The sequence below is a fragment of the Misgurnus anguillicaudatus genome, unplaced genomic scaffold (genome assembly GCF_027580225.2).
Source record: "Misgurnus anguillicaudatus unplaced genomic scaffold, ASM2758022v2 HiC_scaffold_29, whole genome shotgun sequence".
NCBI classification, from domain to species: domain Eukaryota; kingdom Metazoa; phylum Chordata; class Actinopteri; order Cypriniformes; family Cobitidae; genus Misgurnus; species Misgurnus anguillicaudatus.
This window is the reverse complement of record NW_027395279.1, coordinates 4517501-4540665: the sequence shown is the minus strand read 5'-3', so window position 1 is coordinate 4540665 and position 23165 is coordinate 4517501. Positions and strand designations below refer to the sequence as shown.

General features: G+C 36.8%; 2 protein-coding genes across 9 annotated transcripts in view; one reads left to right on the top strand and one right to left on the bottom strand.

Annotated features, from left to right (window-relative positions):
- The window catches only part of LOC141362940 (mitochondrial import inner membrane translocase subunit tim16-like), a 218865-nt gene that overhangs the window by 169229 nt on the left and 26471 nt on the right, over positions 1 to 23165 (bottom strand). For both annotated transcript variants that reach the window (XM_073865228.1, XM_073865226.1), the window contains exon 6: positions 22413 to 22489. In XM_073865228.1, the coding sequence (XP_073721329.1) occupies positions 22413 to 22489 (77 nt within the window). The remainder of the gene's footprint in view (positions 1 to 22412; positions 22490 to 23165) is intronic.
- LOC129436670 (protein CTLA-2-beta) lies at positions 1179 to 19430 on the top strand. 7 transcript variants are annotated; one of them, XM_073865229.1, is made up of 4 exons: positions 1179 to 1306; positions 4983 to 5056; positions 5294 to 5416; positions 6727 to 6933. In XM_073865229.1, the coding sequence occupies exons 2-4, from the start codon at positions 4991 to 4993 to the stop codon at positions 6781 to 6783; spliced, it is 246 nt and encodes an 81-aa protein (XP_073721330.1). In that variant the 5' UTR covers positions 1179 to 1306; positions 4983 to 4990; the 3' UTR covers positions 6784 to 6933. The 7 variants fall into 7 exon arrangements, with proteins under 7 accessions (XP_073721330.1, XP_073721335.1, XP_073721336.1 ...); XM_073865234.1 differs by lacking the exons at positions 4983 to 5056; positions 5294 to 5416; positions 6727 to 6933 and adding exons at positions 15554 to 15627; positions 15868 to 15990; positions 18750 to 19430 and having other exon boundaries at positions 1194 to 1306; XM_073865235.1 differs by lacking the exons at positions 1179 to 1306; positions 4983 to 5056; positions 5294 to 5416; positions 6727 to 6933 and adding exons at positions 1314 to 1521; positions 15554 to 15627; positions 15868 to 15990; positions 18750 to 19430.

Genomic DNA, 23165 nt, shown 5'->3' with positions numbered 1-23165 from the left:
TTTCATAGTAAACCATATCTTCATAATCTACGGAATTATGGTATTCATGCATATGCCTTTAGTGTGTTTTATTTTTGATAAAACAATGTATGGCGTATGTCTCAACCATCCAGGAAGCAACAAGAAATTACATTTGCGCTGAACAATGTCCCATTTCCACGTCGATTATTACCGACATCTGTAGCTTGTCAGATGCAATTAAATGAATGGAAAAAAAATGCCCCATCACAATGCGTAATGCCCACACTGTGCCCTCCAAACAACGTTTTTCTCCTCTTTTCCCCCTCGCCAACGATAACTTCTACTTCACATTGAGTGAATTTACGTTTTTTTTTAATTTCCTCTATGTGTTTGCCATGATTTCGCAATCAATGCATATTAACTTGTGGGCGTTTCACGGACTATTTATGGGCAACTATGGGCGTGTCATGAAGCCGCAAAAGCTGCGCTACATTTAGAATTGATTGTGATTTATTAAGGGAAAAATGCGTAGGATGTGCGTGCGCACGGTTTTATAAATCCGAATATTTCTGTGCGTACGCCCGTCCTATGTTTCATCCGTACGCCACTTCTGACGCAAATCCTACGCAAAGTTTTATAAATGAGGCCCCTGATCTAACATACTCGAGTGATATTGCTTAAAAATTTTATGTTTTGTATTTTGCATATTGTATAGCAGCAGCATAGACAGAAGAGATTTAAATAAAATAAGTGACTACAGATAGAGATTACAGGTTGAAATGATATTTGAGATTAGTGAATTATGAGTTTAAAGTCTGGATAGCAACTAGGTTCTGTAAGCGGGTGGATTTTACTGTTAGTGATTCATCATCATCTGAGATGAGTCAAATCACTGTAGTATCATCTGCAAATCTGATGATACGTATGTTTACAGGAAGTAAAAAATATTGGGTTGTTTTTAACCCAGGGCTGGGTAACAATTGGACAGAACACATTTCTGTGTTAAAATGACCCAAATAATCAACCATGTTGAAACAACCCAGCAGTTGGGCTAAAAACAACCTAATATTTTTAGAGTCAGCCTTGTGGAGAGACGGTGCTTACAGTAATTCAACAGGAACTTGTTAACTGCTTCCAGAATGATTCAGTCATTTGGAGGCTTGCAAAGGGCCCATTGCTTTGAGGCGAGCAGCTGTGTGAGATGCAGTAATGACATGATGATGAGTAATAAAGTCATATAAAAATACGCCCATAGCGCCAAGGTCCCCATTTGAGCTGCCTCTGCCGCACCTCTCAACCGAGGAAAGAGAACCAAGATCTTGACTTCAAAATTCATTTAATCAAGGTAACTGACAGGGACAAACGTTTGCTTTGTTTTAGGGGGAGAAAGAGGGTTGGCATCTTTGCATGGTTACTCAATTATTGTTAATGTCATTATTCACTAAATTATCGTTAAATAATAAAACTATTATATATGTTCTTTACTAAAGTAACTATTTGCCAAACAACGACTGAAATTTAAACAGGTGAAGCAGTTATCAACAGGAGTCTACAGAACGTGTAAGTGTATTTGATTTTAGACTTGTGAAGTTTTAGCGCAGTGTTATTGCTAAGAAACGCTCTCTTGTTTACCTTTGTCTCACGTGCTGCAATTCGCGTTTGTTCTCGTGTGTCCTCGCGTGCGTTAGTGTATTACAGTAGTTACAGTAGTAGTTTCGGCCATTAACTTCTTGTTGATTGTTATCAGGCGTGGCCTGCTGAGTTTCAGTCCACAATTGAAGCACTTATTAAGCAGTTCAGTCCACCGCGGTCGCGTGCAGCCCTCCTCGCGTGAAAAGACCGAGGATTGTAAAGACAATCGACTCTACCTGCGCGACTCCACCGAGCAGGGACACAGGCAGGGCACTTAAGTATTGCACTTTTTATACTAACTTTTTATATTTATCTATTTACCACTCCTTTTTCCTCTCTTGTACATTTTCTATTCTTATAATTTTACTATGTGTTTTCAAACCTCTACTGTCATTACAACTCGTAAATCTGTTGTATCACCTCACTCACTTTTCCCATTGGCTTATGGAACTGCCTATCTGCTGTCAACAAAGCAGTTTCATTACTGCCATTGCTTCACATTCTGGCATTTCTGTTTTAGCACTTACTGAGACATGGACTAAATCAGAGGACACTGCCACTGTTGGAGTAAATGTTTTTCTTATTACATTTTTGTATGTTTTATGTTACCATTTATGAATGTATAATCCTTGGTTTAGATTTATGAATGTACAATCATTTGCTTAGAACCATATTGTCTTACTAGCTACTCAGAGAAGACTGGCAAGGTGAAAAAGTATGTGTTCTTTTGTTATCATATGACCTTTGGTAACTGCATCATCAAGCTGCATCATCAAGTTACTATCTTGTTTTTGGTAAAATGTAGTCAATCCTATTTCTCTAGACTTAGCAAAATGTGTGATGTTGTTACAATTGTGACAGTCTGTGAGGTTCGACCTTCGGAATGAACCGAGTGAACCAGTGATTAAATCCTAAATAAAAACAGTCCGCAGAGAGGCTCAAGTCGAGAGACAGTTGAATGTTTCCTGATGAGACGTCTCAATCTGGGTTCTCCCTGCAGAATATTATAACCTCATTCGTGGTCTTGTTTTTGTTAAGGTTCACAAGTATTTTAAACCTGACAGCCACTCCAGCTGCCCTCTTCAACAACTAGACTTTCTCACACAGTCCTCGTACAACAGGAAGAAGTGGAGGAACTGGTCTGCTCATTCCAAAGGACTAGAAAATCCAACAGCAGACCCCTCATGTGACAGCAGCTCTTTCGAGTCGCACGTTGTTACTATCACCCACCCTACTAAAATCCATTTTTAGTTATCTATCGCCCCCCAGGTCAACTTGGACACTTCTTGGAGGAGTTGGATGTACTTCTGTCTTCATTCCCAGAGGATGGTACTCCTTTAGTAGTACTTGGTGACTTCAACATCCACCTGGAGAAATCACAGGCAGCTGACTTCAACACCCTGACTGCGTCGTTTGACCTCAAGCGAGTCCCTACTTCACCAACACACAGGTCTGGTAATCATTTAGATCTTATCTAAACACGCTGCTGTTCCACTTACCACACCCAGGTCACCCCACTACACACATCTGATCACTTCCTCATTACTCTCGAGCTCGACCTAACTCCCCCTGTCACTCCATACGATCCCCCATTGGCCGCGTTTCGGCGCAACCTGCGCACGCTCTCTCCCTCCCGCTTATCCTCTGTGATTGCTTCCACACTCCCTGCTCCCAGCCAACTCTCTCTGTTAGATACTGACAATGCCACTGACACACTTTGTTCCACTCTTACATCCTGCTTAGACACATTATCCCCTCTGACATCTGGACTGGCCCGGGTCACACCACCTGCTCCTTGGCTAACTGAGGCTCCCCACTCAGGGCTGCAGAGAGGAAGTGGCACAGATCGAATGATCCTTCTGACCTCTGTCTCTATCAGTCTCTTCTTGCCTATACTACCATTCAAAGATTAATAACTCACTTGTTTAGTAACTGCAGCTTTTGACACGGTCAATCACCGCATCCTCCTGTCGACCCTCATGTCTATGGGTGTCTCTGACACAGTGCTTCTGTGGTTCAAGTCGTATGTCTCAGATAGGTCATTTCGGGTATCCTGGAGAGGTGACGTCTCCGAAATCTCAACGTTTTGATACCGGGGTGCCTCAAGGCTCTGTGCTTGGACCGCTGCTCTTTTTGAAATACATGACATCCCTGGGCTTTGTCATTCGAAAACATGGCTTTTCCTACCACTGCTATGAGGATGACACTCAACTCCACTTGTCGTTCCACCCTGATGATCCCACGGTTTCTGCCCGCATCTCAGCATGCCTGAGGGACATCTCACTCTGAAGGATCACCATCTCCAGCTTAACCTTGCGAAGACAGAGCTGCTTGTCATATCATCTGAACCAAAGATTCAGAACAACCTTTCCATTCAGCTAGGTTCCTCAACCATCACGCCTTCCAGGGCACCCAAAAACCTGGGAGTGGTCATTGATGATCAGCTTAGCTTCACGGAGCATGTTGCCTGCACCGCTTGCTCTTGTAGATATATCCTCTACAATATTAGGAAAATTAGACCGGACTACTGCAATAATATTGAGTTATTCACATGCACTCAGCAAAAGATCCGCGGATATCTTCTTCAGAGCATTAAAGGAATAGTACAACCAAAAATGATATTAAACCCAAGGTTTAGTCACCGTCCGAGATGCATATGTCCATTTTTCAGACTAACACATTTTCAGTTATTTTAGATTTTCCAGTCGTTAACAGTAAATTTACGGGGTCCACCTCCTTCAAGTCCAAACTATTTGCATTTATTCTTCCAAAAAGTAATCCAAACGGCTACATGATGATAAACAAACACCTTCTGAGGGTAATCAACGCCGTTTGTTGTAGAAATATCCATATTTAAAACTTTAGAAACAAAAATAACTAGCTTCCGATATGCCACCATCTTACTGCACTGAAAAAATGATTCATTGAATGTAGTCAATTTTTTAAGGTAAGTGGTTGCAATCAATTTATTTAAGCTACATTTAAACCAAAAAGATTATTAAAGTAAAATAAAATATAAATTTTTTGTTTAAATGTAGCATAAATAAATTGTTTGCAACCACTTACCTTAAAAAAATTGACTATATTCAATGAATAATTTTTTTCAGTGTGTGGATTCACACCAGCTGAGTTTGAGGCGTCAAATTCGTGTATGCCGCACGTAGTTTGCCGATTGAACATTTTGAGTTTACTCGCGTGAAAGCCGCGCGTGAAATTCTAGTAATCGAGACATTCACAAGGAAATTCGTGTCATGGAAGGGGCTTCTGCGACTCCGCACGCTTTCTGTAATCCTGATGGTTAATGCGGCACGTTTTTGTATGCGATTAATTGCATCGATTGCCCAGCACTACTATTTATTTAGCACTTTTATTTTTATGTGTTTTTTCAGGCTCTATAATGAATCCTCTAGATGAAGAATGGGAGAGCTGGAAAACCACCTTCGAGAAAAAGTACAATAGTCCGGTAAGTCAACATCCTGTCCAATTTGTGAAAGATTTAAGATTTTAATCCTTTATATATTTTTATCAAAGCTGGCGTGTTTGTATATTTAATCACAGATAGCAGCCTTTTGGATTTTTCAGACGCACAATAACCAGTGGACATGACCAAAATCATAACCTTTTTGATTTGCTAACAATATGATTTACAGTTATTACATTTATAATTTATTATCAGTGTGTATGTATGTGTGTGTTACAGGAGGAGGAGACTATTCGTCGAGCCGCTTGGGAGAAGAACAAGATCTATATTGAGGCCCATAACAAGCAGTATGAACAAGGCTTAACCAGCTTTACGATGGGCCTTAATCAATTTTCAGACATGGTCAGTACTTCGTCTAAATCTGCTAATAACTGGATGGTATAAAATGCTAAACTCTTTGGGCCCTATTTTAACAATCAAAGCGCATTGTCTAAAATGCACGGAGAACGGTCTAAATGGGCGTGTCCAATTCCACTTTTGCTAATTTGATGACGGGAAAAATGGTTTATGCGCCAAGTGCACTGCCGAAAAGGGTTGTTCATATTCTCTTAATGATTAACGGGTGTGTTTTGGGCGTAACGTGCAATAAACCAATGAGAGTCTCAGCTCTCATCCCCTTTAAAGGCCAGTTGCGCATGTCGCCATGCCTAATCCCTATTTAGATGGGGAAATTTATAAACAGAAAAACTAAGTGGAGGAAGATAACCACAAGTTTAAGATTGATGTTAAAAAAAATTGTTGCTTTTATTTGTATTGAAATTGTTATTTTTTGGATTAAAACCTTTAAAAGGCGTTTTCTTTCAGTCATGTAAGTAAAAATAGCATGCTTTAAATTGCTGTAAATTAATTGATATCCTACATTATCATTGTCGTCCTGTATTATAACAAGCTTATTAAATAACAGGCTTTAGAGCCTGTTTTGTTGGTCAATGGCGTATATTTTAGTTATGCGCCTGAACACACCTCGTTTTCAGATCAGAACGCCAATGGGCACAAAATTGGGCATACATTTGCTATTTAAACAACGTGGCACTAAACATGAAAATGATCATTGCGGTATCCCCTGAAACGTCACTATCTCTCCAAATATAGTGTTACACGTTGTATATAGAGCCAATCAGAAATCTACATAAACGCTGATCATTGGTCAATTGGACGTCCCGGGGCACACGATTGGTACAGCCATTTTCCTGTCAGCTTCGCAGCGCTCTCTGTAAACAATTTAACCCAATATTTAACTGTTTATATCTCCTTTATGAGTTTGTTATACTGTTATTGTCAACTAGCCTACACAAAGATATGATTGCATAGCATTATTTGTTTTCTTTTTGCTTGTCTCTCTCTCACGCGCGCACACAAAAAACTTTAAAGGCGATTTTCTCAGGTTTTCAGTTGGAAAACAGGGCAGACAGCCTTAATTCAAATGTCTTTATCTTTAACTTAACATTCAAGGTATGACTTTGACTAGGATATCATTTGAAAGCCTCTTTCCATTGATACCAAAATCTCAATTTTGAAATATGGGTCCCTGCGACTCATTTTGCTGGATAAGGTCTCATATTGTGAAAAACTTGTTTACTTTTGAAACAGTTTCCTGTATGTATTTTTTGGAGTTTTTAAATATATTTCCTTTAATGTTTATCTCTCTGCAGATTGAAGGTGAAAGTCCGTGTGGTTGCATGAATAAGAAGACAACACAACCAAATTAGGAACTGGGAAGGGCTACCGCCTGCCCTATACACTCAAAATAAATGTTGTACTTAAAAAATTCAATTTAACAATGTGAACTTAATTTAGCCAACATAACATTTTTGCATTAACATAACAGATTAATAAAACCAATACAGACTTGCATCTCATTGGCTGAGGATTTTGCATTGTTTTGGGTGTGGCAGAGATAGAAATAAATGTGGTTGCCAGGGGGCGACCAAGGCTACTTTACGGGGTCCATTGTTTATGAAAGAAAACGATGTGCAAAAAGCATCAAAAAAGCATGAATGAATCTCATAACTGCTGATTACTTCACATTAGATTAATATTTTAAACTTTTCTATTTCTCACATCTGATTTACTGTCTGTTAATGAAACAAAGGATCTCATGTTAACTGCAGTAACTTTTGTAAAATGAAATCCAACTCCATGATATACCTTAAACTGTAAGATGGTGGCAAACCCCGACAAAAGATATTTGTAAGATCAGCACCAAATGACTGAATAGACAGGGAACCAAAAGATGAATCTTTTGATAAAGCATCATGTATTTTAATTCTTTTGTTTTGAGGAATCTGTAGCCAGATCTTTATTCTTTTGCCAGGTATGCATTCTATTGATTACATTTATTTATTTATTTATGCTTCGTATTTTGAATTGGATTGTTAATTGGCTTTTGTAACTATGATCATCCTAGCTTGGATTGACATTGGATTGAGTGGACCTCTGTGTGCCCGGCTCAGACTCTCTGTCAGGGTGTTAAATCACAGAGAGAAGTGCACACTTTATTTCTCTCAATACTTCAAAGTCATTAAAGTTTAGAATGCAGATTCACGCTCTCAACATCCATCACATGAAATTACAGTACGGCTGTAAAACTCGCGAAATGTATGTGTGGGTCAACACAAAAGGTTTCTGTGTTTTGAAAGACTTCATGGAAAATGGTTTTGTTAAATCTAAACCTACTACAACATTTATTACAAATTATATTATAGACCCAATTGACCCAAAGATTTCAGATTGGATATACTTTTGTAAAATATCGCAGGTGGATTTCATTTGTAAATTAGAAGTTTAACCGTCATTCACACTCTTTCATATTGCATTTAGTTTCATTGCTTTACTTATGTTAAACGACTTATTTGCACCTTGCAATTTTATACACACTGTAAAAAACACACTGTTGGTATTTGTTGGTATCAAATTAAAAAGTAAGTTACCTGGTAGCCTTAAAATATTTGAGTTATAGGGCTGTCACTTTTCGTTCGAAAATCGATTGCACAATCGATCAGACCAACCAAAAAACGTTTCGAAAACGAAAATAGGCAATCGATTTTAACCAAATATGTACACTATTAATTTTAAAAGAATTAAACAGTTAAAATATAGATGTAACAAAACTCACAAACAAGCAGAAAAAGAAAATAAAGAATCCCGAAAGTGCAGTAGGTGTGCGAAAGCTAGACAGAAAATACCCAGCAATTTTACGCACCTATAGTTTCACGCTTTCAATCGCTGCATCTAGTGTTTTGCAAAGAAAATGGAGGACAAAGTCAATAAACCTGTGCAACACGAGACAGCGTTGAAATTGTGACCTTACAGGAGATGATGAGTTATGACAAGGAGCCACCCTTGCGAGCTGACAGCGACCCGCTTTTGAGATGGAAGATTGGCAGTACGAAATACGCAGCTGGCAACGAAGTACCCGAGTTTCCCTGGGACATCAGTGCGGTCGGAGTGCGTCTTCTCAACAGATGGACATATAGTGAATGAAAAGCGCTCTGCTCTTGACCCCTAAAATGTTGATCGACTTGTTTTCCTGACCAATAATTTGTAATGGCCCTAGTCTTTTTGCGCATTTCATTATGCCTGCCTAGTGCCGCCTAAGTTTCGGTTACGTTTAATAAAAAAATACACAGCATGTTCTCAACTTCAAGTAAGTCTATTTAAAGTTTCATTTTTGAACAGTTGTTTGAAATGGATCGAATCATTATTTAAAATAATTTTTGAATTGCCTAAATCATAAAAGCAGCCGGTTGAACCTGCAGTAATGTTTTTCATTTATGGCAGCAGTCCACTCTTTTAGCGAATTTTGCACTACTGTTGCTGTTTTTTATTCTGCACGAAACTTAATGACAATGAATAAGAAATATTGCTGACTAGTGCGTTTCAGGCGCTCTCTTTGCATTTGTCTGTTATTTGGCGTTAAATGGAAACGTCTTTTTTAGACATGGAAAATCGATTTTACAATCGATTCAATGAACACTTATATATTAAAAATCGAAAATGATTTTTTCACAAAAGTGACAGCCCTATTGAGTTAATTGAACTTAAAAAATATTAATTAATAAGAGTTAAAATGTTAACTAATATTTTTAACTTGAATTAACTTAAAAAATGAAGGCAACCAGAAAACATAATTTTTTAAGTTGAACCATATTTTTTACTGTCCATAACAGTTTAGTATTAATACATAGTATTATTTTCCTACTATGGAAGTGAATGGGGCTCATGATCGGTGTGGTTACAAACATTCCTCAAAATATCTTCCTTTTTGTTCATCAGAACAAAGAAATTTATACAGGTTTGTAACGACATGAGAGTGAGTAAATAATGACAGAATTTTCATTTTTGGGTGAACCTTTAATAGCCCTTCTTAGAAATGACACATTAAAATTGTGTTCAATAAATTTAAAACACCTCATTAAGAGCAATAAGTATATATATTTAATTAGTCTAACACAAAATGAATATGTACTATAATTTATTGATTTCTTTTTAATTGTGTTAACAAAATTAGTTTGAGTTTGGGTTCTGGAAAAAGAGTTTCCCAGCATGCTTTGCATGCAACTGCTTTTGGAGAGTATTTTTTTTAATTAAGTGTTATTTTATGCATTTTAGGTAAAGAGAAAGACTTAATAGTGTTTAATGTCCGTTTATCTTATTGATTTAGAAGCGTTTGTGTTGTATTTTTTCAAATTGTTTGGTTACCATCGTGCAGAAGAGCGCTTGTGGTTAAGTTGTGGATGTGACGTTAATGCCTGTTTGGAGATCAGTCTCTTCTCACATGCTCATCCAAAGTATCATATGTTATTATTATTAGCATGCTAACATGTGCTTATGCTAATTAGTATGATATAACAACTTTTTATATAAAATAACAGAATTTAGTTATTCAGATTACACTACATTGAGTTATTCAAACTACGCTAAATCGAGTTATTCAGACTACACTAAATTGAGTTGAGGCTGCTAATTGAGTATTGCCATTTACTTTAAATTGAGTTGGACTAACACAATATATTTTTATTGTGTAAAGCAGCTTTTTATGAGTTAGGGGTACACATTCATATTGGATGGAAATCCTGCCCACAATTTTATTGAGTTTCTCCAATGAATCATTTTTTTGAGTGTATACAAGATACTGTTGATATTCTGTACTGTTAATTCTTCCTGTAAATATGTGGATTTTACTGCAATCTTATAATACACTGATGGAGGCTGACAAATAAAATTTGGATCTTTTCAGTTCTAGTTTCATTATTGGAACTTGAAATATATGAAAATAAAGTATCAAATGTGAATTTAAGACACTAAACTGAGTCCGGGCTTCTCAATCCACTAGATTTAACAAAAGCATATTGCATGAAGTCAATCAAAACATTACTCCTGCCAAAAAGAAACCTTTGTGTCCAGAAATAGAAAGCGAGGAAAAGACACGGCGGTTTAATGTTTCAAATGAGTCACGGTAGATTGCTCTCACTGTAACATCTGTATATTTAAACTTCTCATCCTTCATAACAAAAGAAGTTTTAACTTACAATTAACACTGCAGAAAAATAAACTTAAAATGTTAGGGGTCAAATGTTACTGTCTTAAATGTCTTTTAAATAAGCATATTTGCTGATTTATGTGTTTCAGACAGATGATGCTGTGTCCAGAAGCCTACAGACCTCATCCAGACCACAAATACTGAGAGGGGTCATGAGCTTCACTCCTGCGGATGTGATCATAATAAACTGATATCTGTGAAATCATTTTCCCTTGGTGAGTGGTTCCCAATCCTGGTCCTCGAGGCCCCCCTCCCAGAAAGTTTTAGATGTCTCCTGTTTTAACACCTGATTTAACTCATCAGCTTGTTACGGAGAAATGTTTACCATTTTTGAAGTAGGCTGATAAGTTGAATCAGGTGTTTTAAATAAGAAGACATCTAAAACTTTCTGTCAGGGGGGCCTCGAGGACCAGGATGAGGAAGCACTGCCCTGATGAATGAACGTGAATCACATCAGCACAGATGAACACAAAACACAAGCATTTAGTGACATCTGTTGGGGAGAATCTGCAATAACACTGGAAAGGCCACGACTGTTTTTGTGTTAAAGGCTTATAAACTTGTACGTTTATTGAAAAGTATTCAACTAAAATTCACATTAAAACATTTGGCAAGAACCAGAGAACCGGCTAAAAGATTCATTTTGTAATTATATTATTACACTGCAAAAAAAAAAAAAAAGAATTGTTTTCAGTACAAATATCAAAAAATTCTTAAATCAAGATGCATTATCTTGATGAGCAAAATGACATAAGCAAAAAAAAAAGAGTTTTTAGACAAAAAAATGTAATAAATGTGTGCTTAAAACAAGCAAATAAATCTGCCAATGGGGTAAGAAAAAAATCTACTAGTTTACTATTTTAAACACTTAATTCAAGAAAAATTTGCAGTAATTTGCAGATATTTTTAGTTAATTCACTTAAATTGTACACTGAAAAAACGAACTTTTTGGTGTAGTAATATGTATTAGATTAACTCTCATAATTTCTACATGATAATATTAACATTTATTGAAAACTAGATTTTCCTAAGTAAAATGATGATAAATACACAATTAATGTGGGAATAGTAAGTCTTCTTAGATATTTTCTTGTATTATTTATCAAAAACTTTAGCAGATTCAAGTAAAAAATCTTAGTTCATTTTACTTAAAAATATTAAATCCATCAAACTAAAAAATCTAAGTAAAATTTACTTACATTTATTTGCACATGTTGTAAGTAATACCCACAATTCTTTGCGCCTGAATATTTTTATTTTTTAAGCTTTATCACAGAATAAGAACTGATAAGAACTTTAACTACTTAAATGTTTGTTAGCAAAATGTCATAAAGGTTTAAGCTCTTATATTATTGATGTTGTTTTGTTGTAAATAATAATTTTGTGAAGTCACCGTTCAGGTGATCAGTGTTTCTTTACATGAACCCTGTTCAGAACATTGTATTGTAATTCTCTCCACAGTGCTGATAATGCATGTCAGAAACACAGTTTGTGTGCGTTTCTGTTCCGAATCAAGTTTATTCAATGACTGACTTGTTGTCAGTCATGAATTTTGTGTTATAATGCCATTTATAACACTAAAAAGAACTAGGTCCATAGGAATATGTTAAAGAAAATAACAAACACAAAATACGATTTATTTAATATTATTAGGACAGCAATGCTTCAATTTTCAAAAAAACCCTAATAGACTTTACCTAAACGATTAAAATAAATCTAACTTCTAAATAAAATAATTAAGTAACATTTAATTAATTATTTAACATATGTTTTATCATGCAATTTTAAGTAAATTTTATTTGATTTTAGTAGGTAAGTTTTACTTATAAAAAGCAGTAAATTTTACTTAAAAAAAGTTCGTGCAAATTGTTACGAGGATTTTTTTAAGTAAATTTTACAAGTTGTTTTTTTTCAGTGTATATTTTTGGTCCAAAAACTAGACTTATTTTCATTTTGCTTATCAAGAAAATGCATCTTGATATAAGAATTTTTTGATATTTCTACTGAAAACGAGACAAAAATATTAAGTTAGAAAGTCTTTTTTTTTGCAGTGTAATTCATATTAATTTGCATTTTTATTCATTTATTTATTCTTAACGTCATTATAGCATCTATGGCTATATTTATGATGAGAACCAGTTAATCTTTACACAAGTAAATTAATCTACACACATTTGGTGAAAGGCAATTTCTGATATCTCCAATTCACCTAACCTGCATGTTTTTGGGCTGTGGGAGGAAACCAAAGTACCCGCAGTGAGCCCACACTGATGCAAATTCATCTCCCGACTCAGCTGGAGCTGGAACCATGAACCTTCTTGCTGTGGGGCAACAGTGCTACCCATGGAGCCACCGTGCCACCTATTTGGATTTTTAAAGGAAAACAGCACAGTTTTTCAATATTTTACTATGTTCTTACCTAAGCTTAGATGAATTAATACATATTTATCTTTTTTCAATGCGTGCACTTAATCTTTGTACAGCGCCTCGTAAACGTGTTAGCATTTAGCCTAGCCCCATTCATTCCTATGGCTCCAAACAGAGAAGAATTTAGAAACCACCAAACACTTCCATGTTTTGGACTGTGACCCTTATGCCTCGTTCGGGATCGCTTGGAGTCCTTTGAAACTGCAATTTTAAACTGCATTAAAACTGTAAGAATTGGGGTCCATTAAAATGAGAAAAATCCTGTAATGTTTTCCTTGTTTGCGCTCTTCTCTGGCTTAAAAGACTGACAGTAGCCTGTTAAACGCTAATTTTAGTGTTAACAGCTCTGCTTATATATTCTGACGGGATCTGGCATTCGGGCTGAATCCTAAATATTTTGTCTAGGATAAAGACCTGATCTAACATACTCGAGTGATATGGCTTAAAAATTGTATGTCTTGTATATTGCATGTTGTATAGCAGCAGCATAGACAGAAAAGATTTAAATGAAATAAGTGACTACAGATAAAACAGAATAGCGTGGTTGAAATGGTATTTGAAATTAGTGCATTATGAGTTTAAAGTCTTGATGCAGCTGGGAAGAAACTGTTCTTTAAGCAGGCGGTTTTTACTCTTAGTGAGGGCAAATGATTAAACAGGTGGTGTCCTGGTTGGGATATGTCCTTGATTATGTTTTTGGCCCTATAGAGATAATGGGAGTGAGCGATGCTTTGCAGGGAGGGTGGTGGACAGCCAATGACTTTACAGAGCACCACTCCACTAATTTTGAAACTTCATTTCTGTAGGCTGATTCATCATCATCTAAGTCAAATGACTGTGGTACCATCTGCAAATTTGATGATTTTTTTGATGAGTTTACAGGAAGTAGAGTATATTCTCTAAAAAATATTGAGTTGTTTTTAACCCAGGGCTGGGAAACTATTGGACAGAACACATTTCTGGGTTAAAATGACCCAAATAATGGGTTGTTTTTTCCCAGTCTGGAGAGACGGTGCTTACAGTAATTCAACAGGAATTTAATGTTTCCAGAATTATTGAGTCATTTGGAGGCTTGCAAAGGGCCCATTGCTTTGAGGCGAGCAGCTGTGTGAGATGCAGTATGACATAGATGAGGAAGTAATAAAATCATATAAAAATACGCCCATAGCGCCAAGTTTGCCATTTGAGCTGCCTCTGCCGCGACTTCAGTTTGCTGTCTCTCAACCGAGATCTTGACTTCAAAAATCATTTAATCAAGGTAACTGACAGGAAAAACATTTACTTTGTTTTAGGGGGAGAAAGAGGGTTGGCATCTTTGCATGGTTATTCAATTATTGTTAATATCATTATTCACTAAATTATTGTTAAATAATAAAACTATATGTTCTTTACTAAAGTAACTATTTGCAAACAACTTATTTAATAATGGTGGAAAAGCCACTAAACAAGAGTATGAATAGGCTTGTTGGAGATGCAACTCGCCTCCACTGAAATTTAGACAAGAGCAGACGGCTGCTGTGAGAGGAGAAGTGAATAAATAGCTTTTAAGTCAGACACTTCACCTATCTCACAGTCCAGTCGACCACAAATGTTAGAAAAGGCAGAGATCGCATCCGTGTATTTTATTGTAAATTAAATAGATGCAACTGGCACACGAAAAATGCATTCACATAAAAGATCTTTATAAGGAGAATCAACGAATGTGAACTGTTCATTACTGGCAAAGGCTACTGTTATTAGTTAACGTTGGGATGTATAAATGGTAATACAAATTATTTTCTGTTGTATGAAATATAAACCACTCACAGCACGAATCATTCAATAATTCAATTGATGTTTTTAATCGGAGTGTATGAATATATTGTTTGAGTATTGTGAAGCGAATAATGTATACAATACGATAATATTGAGTTATTCACGTGCACGATGACTCAGGAAAAGATGCTCGGATAACTTAGTCAGAGCATTAAAGGTACAGTTTGACCCAAAATGATATTAAACCAGTATAGATTTTCCAGTCGTTAACAGTAAAGTCCACCTCCTTCAAGTCCAAAAAATGTGCATTTATCCTTCCCCAAAGAAATCCGTTTGTTGTAGAAATATCCATATTATAAACTTTAGAAACTTCTGTATAATTTTTTTGTTCTGATGAACACAAAGGAAGATATTTTGAGAAATGTTTGTAACTGTTCGTGCACCCCATTTACATCAATTGTATTTTTTTCCTACTATTTCGGGTTTGTAACAACATGAGAGGAAGTAAATGATGACAGAATTTTCATTTTTGGGTGAACTATCCCTTTAAAATGCCCTTTGGTCTGGCTGTACCTATTCATTTGTGTTGTTTAATTAAAGTTTAATTAAAGATTGTTACTTGCATTCCTGTCTTCTGATCGACACACCAGTGCGAACAGAACTACCTTAAACCAGTTAATACAGTCCTTAGTAAACTCAGTAACTGCAATGCTGCAAAGAACTATTTAGCACCTTTATTTTTATGTGTTTTTCAGGCTCTATAATGAATCCTCTAGATGAAGAATGGGAGAGCTGGAAAATCACCTACAACAAGAAGTACAATAGTCCGGTAAGTCAACATCCTGTCCAATTTGTGAAAGTTTTAAGAAAAGAGGATTTTAAATCCTTTACATATTTTTATCAAAGCTGGCGTGTTTGTATATTTAATCACAGATAGCATCCTTCTGGATTTTTGAGACGCACAATAACCAGTGGACATGACCATGACCATATTGATTTTCTGACAATATGATTTACAGTTATTACATTCATAATTTATTATCATCATGTATGTATGTTTGTGTGACAGGAGGAGGAATCTTTTCGTCGAGCCATTTGGGAGAAGACCAAGATTTTTGTTGAGGCCCATAACCAGAAGTATGAACAGGGGTTAAGCAGCTTTAATGTGGGCTTGAATAAATTTGCAGACATGGTCAGTACTTCATCTAAATCTGCTAATAACTGAATGGTATAAAATGCTAAACTCTTTGGGCCCTACACGATCTAAGCACATTGTCTAAAATGCACGACACACAGCCTAAAAGGGTTGTTCCTATTCTCTTAATGAGTAACGGGTGTGTTTTGGGCGTAACATGCAATAAACCAATGAGAGTCTCAGCCCTCATCCCCTTCAAAAGCAATTGATCCTGATCCCTATATTTTGATGGAGGAATTTGTAAACTGAAAAACTAAGCGAAGGAAGAAGACCACAAGTTTAAGATTGATGTTAAAAAAAATGTTGTTGTTTTCAATTGTAATAAAATAATTTGCAAATATGCAAGAAAAGGTTTGTACTCTAAAAATACAAACAAGAGAATTTACAAACGTGCGAAGAGCCGTTTCACCACTCGGACAGCGCCATGTTTTTTTTTTAAAAACATTACTTAACAATGTTTCTCATCTCACCATATCGACAGAGTCATCATATACAATAAATCCGTGGGGTAGCATTTTAAATCAGATGCATTTGTTTAAAGCAAAGCATTTATTTACTTACCAGGCTACAGGTGAAGCAGCTCTTTACGCCTTCTAACGTCTCATAATTAGTCCTCATTTATGTCCAAGAGACATAATCTTTTACATTTTAATCCTTTAATTTTTTTATAATAAAAAGGGTTGTTTTCTGCTGGGCATCCATGTGCATTGTCATCCTGTATTATAACGCGCTCATTAAATAACATGCTTTAGAGCAGGTTTTAGTTTTTCAATGGCGTAGTCTATTTTAGTTGTCTCAAAATAGCAACGTTCCAAAAAAGCGCCTGAACACACCTCGTTTTCAGACCAGAACTCTCATGGGCGCAAAATTAGGCGCAAATACATTTGCTTTTTAAACAACGTGACGCTAAACGTGAAAATAATCATTGCGGTATCCCCTGAAACGTCACTATCTCTCCAAATATGGTGTTACACGTTGTGTAAATCAGAAATCTACATAAACGCTGATCATTTGTCAATAGAAAGCCCCGGGGGACACGATTGGTCCAGCCATCCTCCTGTCAGCTTCGCAGCGCTCTCTGTAAACAATTTAACCCAATATTTAACTGTTGGTATATCCTTTATGAGTTTGTTATACTAGCCTACACAAAGATATGGGGCCCTATTTTAACGATCTGAAACGCAAGTGCGAAGCGCAAAACGCAAGTGACTTTGTGGGCGGATCTTGGGCGCTGTTGCTATTTGCCCGGCGGGAGAAATAACTCTTGCGCGAGGCGCAAATCAATAAGGGGTTGGTCTGAAGTAGGTCTATTATTCATAGGTGTGGTTTGGGTGTAACGTCAAATAAACCAATCAGAACGCAATCCAACATTCCCCTTTAAACGCAAGTGCGCAAGTTCCATGGCGGGTTGCTATTATTATGACGGATTTACCAGACGCACGCCAGGAGCGGTTCACAGCCGAGGAGACCGACGTTCTTGTAAGAGCAGTCAAAGACAGAGAAGTTGTTTTGTATGGGGATAGCAGAAACCCACAATAGAAATAGCCACAATTGTCATTGCTCATTGTCATCAGCTGGCATCCCCATCGTTGCGCCAAGCGCTTCAATGATGTCAGGAGACAGGGGAATCCCAAGCTTGCCAGCATAAATCGGGCACGCCGTGTAACGGGAGGTGGATCTGCCTCTACACATGACCTGACGCCAGCAGAGGACATCGCTGCGTCCACCCTCACCGCTGAAAGGGTTTGGGGGCTTTGAAATCGGACCCAAGAAACGCAAGCAAGGTCAAACCACAAAGTACACATACAAATCAAGTTCATATACATTAAGGTTTCTTATGAAAACATTTTAATTATTATTTATTTACATAAAATAAACGTAATACAGCCACACAACAAACTTATGAAAATATTTTAATCGTTATTTGCGTGAGAATTTTTAACGCAGCCACACAATAAATAAAAACAATGCTCACCACAATGATTTCCCTTATCTCATGTATTAATATTTTTTATTGTAACAATTTATGATTTGCAAAAATAACTATTGCATCTGTGTAGATTAGATAAGCAAAGTGTGTGCGCGTTGTGCACGCTATACATTATGGTCAAGCATGCGCCCTTAAAATAGCATAATGAACCACACGCAACGCGCCACTGACTTTAGACTAGTTTTTTTTGGTTAGTGGGGCAATTGTTTTTTGAAACTGCAAAATAGCATCAGGGATGGTTTGCGCCGGAACACGCCTCCTTTTTTGCGCTGAACCGCCCAGGGAGCGCAAATTCATTCCCTAGTTTGCCGACGTGCGTCTGTGGAGGGAAAAACCCGCTGTGCGCCAGTGCAAAATACGAAATGATACATGCGTCACTGACAAAGTCAATTGCGCTGGGTGCAAGATAGGGCCCATGATTGCATAGGCTAGCATTATTTGTTTTCTTTTTGCTTGTCTCTCTGCCTCTCTCAATTTCTCTCTCTCTCTCACACAAAACACTTTAAAGGCGATTTTCTCAGGTTTTCAGTTGGAAAACAGGGCAGACAGTCAAATGTCACTTTGACTAGGATATCATTTGAAAGCCTATTTCCATTGATACCAAAATCTCAATTTTGAAATTTGAGTCACTGTGACTCATTTTGCTGGATCAGGTCACATATTGTGAAAGGCTTGTTTACTGGAAATAGCTTTTGAAACAGTTTTCTGTATGTATACATTTTTGGAGTTTTTAAACATATTTCCTTTAATGTTCATCTCTCTGCAGACTAAAGAGGAATGGCTGTGTTGTTGCACAAAGCCAAGAAGAACACAACCGAATTAGGAACTGGGCTACTGCGTTTCCTATAAACTCAAAAAAAAAGAAAGAAAAAAAGCTTAATCTATTCATGTTGTACTTAAAAAATTCAATTTAACAATGTGAACTAAATTTAGCCAACATAACATTGTTAATAAAATTAATAAAAACCAATACAGACTTGCATCTTATTGGCTGATGATTTTGCAGTGTATTTTGGGTAATCGTTGTTCTGGCAACCTCAAGAAGTGGCAAAGCTAGAAATAAATGTGGTTGCCAGGGGGCGACCAAAGTTACTTTATGGGGTCCATTGTACATGAAAGAAAACAATGTGCAAAAAGCATCAAAAAAGCATGAATGAATCTCATGACTGCTGATTACTTCATATTAACCCACATTAGATGAATATTTCTATAGACCCTTTAACTGTTTGTACACAATGATGACGTGGCAGTGTATGCGTGCGCATTTAGGCAACGGAAGTATGGCAAGAATCAGCAGTGAAGCAACACAGACAGAGAAAGTTATTTGAAAAAGTTGACTTAATCAACTTTTTCAACACAGCTACCAGATCCGTGTACTATAGTGGAGTGGATAGAAGACGTTAGCAGAAGGCCAAATATAAAGTGGTCAGATACATATATACGTATATTAGTACAGTGTTTCCGCTATATACATTCTACCGTGGCGGCCCGCCATGCCTAAAACATCGCCGCCACGCCTGCGGTTGTGGATAGAAGGGATACAGCAAACGAAATCTCGCTGGATGACCACTGTTTTATACTAATCCTTCAACCAAACCCAACTCTAAACACAAAATTTCACACGATTGTAGGATGTATTTGTATCTCATTTAGCCAGAGCCGCTGTTTTCATCCTAATAATCCTACCTCCAAATCTAATCCTTAACTTTTCAGCATTTGCTGTATCCCTTCTAGACAAAACCCACGGCGGCAGCTCGCAAAAAAGCTACAGAAATGTCCGCCCTGCCAGACTGGCTGCCTTAGAAATAAATTCCTTTCTGGATTCGCGTTGTTAACTCATTTATGAATAAATCTCCTAAAGTATCATAATTTCTTCCATGGGTTTAGTTTAATGAACAAATAGATTTAAATCAACAGGATGATTAGGCTACGTCTCTGTTTTGAGAAATAATAATAAAATAAATAAGCCTATACGAAATATGTTACACTTAAAAAATAATTAAATTGACAAAACGAATAAAAAAGTATTTGAGTTTCTGTTTTTTTTTGTGACGCGCTGACCAAAGCAGCAGAAAGCACGTCATGTTTTTAATGATTTTAAATAAGCACAAAGTTTTCTCCTTATTGTGAGTTTACACAAATAAAAATACATAATTTGAAGTTTCGAATATTGTTTTACTTTTATCTTTATGGCTATAAATTTAGGGTAATTTAAGGTGCAAGGTCATCACGCATTTGATGTTCACCGGCGCATATACACGGACGCAGCGCAGGGCTGCGAGAAAAGACATGATTAAACTTTCGATTTAACATATTACGAGTTTTTTGGACATTCATTTGGAATCACTGTACTCATATTATCAACTTATCTGGTCATTAGTTATTCAGAATATAGGCTATAAGCGCAGTAGCGCGCTCCTGACCGCTCAGCTGTCAGTCAATCTTCTGTGCTTTAGATCGACACTCACAAAGTTTCACATTAAATGATATAATATTTGTCCAAAAACAGAAGGCTAAATACTGAATACTACTTATAAGCGACTGCAAGACATTAATAGTCGAATCTGTTTGTAAGGAAACTTACATTATTCCCGTGGAAGAGAAGAACGTTGGTAATAGAAACTTGAGGCAGACGGTGAGACTGTTTTATCTGTTTTCAGACGAAACAGCACGGTCGGGGTACCCGCGGGTGAACCGCATAATATTTGATGTAACGGGTGTAATAATAGGCTTTTCGCGCGTCATTTGCGTTGTAGATGCAGGTCGGGACTCAATAGACAAGAGTAAAATGCGGGTCTAACATCCAAGACCAAAATTCGACTCGTTTTTAAATGGCCCCGTGCTTTAAGATCTGTCTGAAGACCGTTAAAGGTTTCTATTCAACTGCGCGATTTGCGGTGTGACCGGCTCGGGGTCTTTATCAGATGGTCCGGGTGTGAAATAAAATTGCTGCTGATGGATGTTCGGTCAATCACAGCGGTGCGGATTATCAAACAGGACTGTGCGTGAGTTTGCAACAGCTCTGTAACGCTAAACACGAGCACAACTTGCAATGCACACTACATTAAAACTACAATGAAATATCCGAGCTATGTAACGTTTTTTTAAGAAAATACATTTTAGATCAAACATAGAAAAGCAATATGCTATAAATATAAGGAAAAGTAAATGACAGCATGAAAATGATAAAAAAAATACATGTTAGTTTACTGTAGCCTATATTCTACTTTAAAAAAAATTATGTACATTTATAATCATCATGGGCGCCCCCTGCCGCCACAGGTAAAAAAAATCCTAGAGGAAACACTGTAGTATATTATATAGTGCAACCAAACGCAACAACAACCAGACATTTTGATGCTGGGAAACGGTTATAATAAACTTTCTGAGTTGCGAACATGTTAGAACCACTGGGGAATAACACCACTTCTGTTGCCAAAATGCACGCGCAGGCTATTTGATCACGTCAGCTGTAAAAGGGTCTATAGGCTATAGTGCACTGACTGCATGAATTACTGGCATGTAACCATAATTTAAGGCTGAATTTTAAACTTTGCTATTTCTCACATCTGATTTACTGTCTATTAATGAAACAACAGATATCATGTTAACTGCAGTAACTTTTGTAAAATAAAATCCAAATCCATGATACACCTAAACTGTAAGATGGTGGCAAACCCCGACAAAAGATATTTGGTTGAATGGCTGAATCCACAGGGAACCATTTTCTATGAGAGGCCTCTTAGGGCAAAATAATTGAAATGCCTCTTACAATAAAAATATTTATCAATGTTTGTGAAATTCGTTCACATGTATTACTGAAAATCCTCTTACAAAGACAAGTAAAATAAAAATGTGGATCAATGTTTGTGAAATTCATTCATATGCATTACTAAAAAGCCTCTTATAATCACAAGAGAAATAAACATATCGGTCAACTTCAGTAAAATGCATTCATATCTATTACTGAAAAGCCTCTTTTTCATTGTTAAAGTGTTACAATAAAAGTAAGCAAACATCAATCAATGCTGGGAGACACCCCCCAGCTTAAACCTGTCCACCAATCACACTCTGTATGCATATTAGGCAACACCCCTGAGTTTACAACAAATCAATCACTACCAAAGTTCTCGCATTATTAGAATGCTTTGTTTATAATTTGTAATAGATTTATGATGAGAACCAGTTAATCTATACACAAGTAAATTAATCTACACACATCGGGTGAAGGGCAATTTCTGATATCTCTAATTCACATAAGATGCATGTTTTTGAACTGTGGGAGAAAACCAAAGTACCATTTTTTGCTGTAGGGATGCAACACTGCTACCCATGGAGCCACTGTGCCGCCTATTTGCATTTTTAAGGATTGCCACTGACAGTACACTTGTACGTAGAAGACATGAATTTTATAAAACTGTTCATTTACCTTGCATGATGAAGCCAACAGCGTACCATCTTCCTTCCAGGACAGACCCTGAATCTGATCTGCATGCTGTTCCAGTACTGGACACAGATACACAAATACAAAATCATCAGATTACAAGCTTTAGATGAAGAATCATAACATTTTCACACAGGAAACACATGTGATGTAATGTGAAATAAAGAGGAACTAGCACACATGAAGCATAAGGTGCTGGGGAAAAACGAACACGTGTATGTGGGGTGACAGCACATCGTGCAAAGCTCATGTCATACAGAAGATTACTGCTGTGGTATATCATCGTTTTACAATGCGTCACAGTGCTGATGTGAAAGTTGTTAGATTGACGCATAAAACTAATAATCGAAAAAATGCTTTTAACTCTTTCCCCGTCATTGAGGAGTAATCTGCTGAGGATTTTCTTTTTCCGGATGGATCATCAAGACTATTGGTCTTCCTAGTTGTCAATCAGGAGTGTTGTGCAATTGCATATTTTTAAAAAGTGGAGAAGGCGGTTCTTTTCTAAAATTCGAGAAAATCCTCCGCTTCACCTTTAAGACAAAACATTTCCCTGCCAATAATGCTTCCCTGACAAGTTTTTACGGTACTCTGAAATTCCGCTATTATCCACTAGATGGCACAACTTATAAAAACGTATAAAAAACTGAAGCATCAGCTAATTCTACAATTCTATAAACTCTGTGCATGTTTTGATATTTTGATGTTTGTACGTACTGAATCTGATTTCAATCAAAA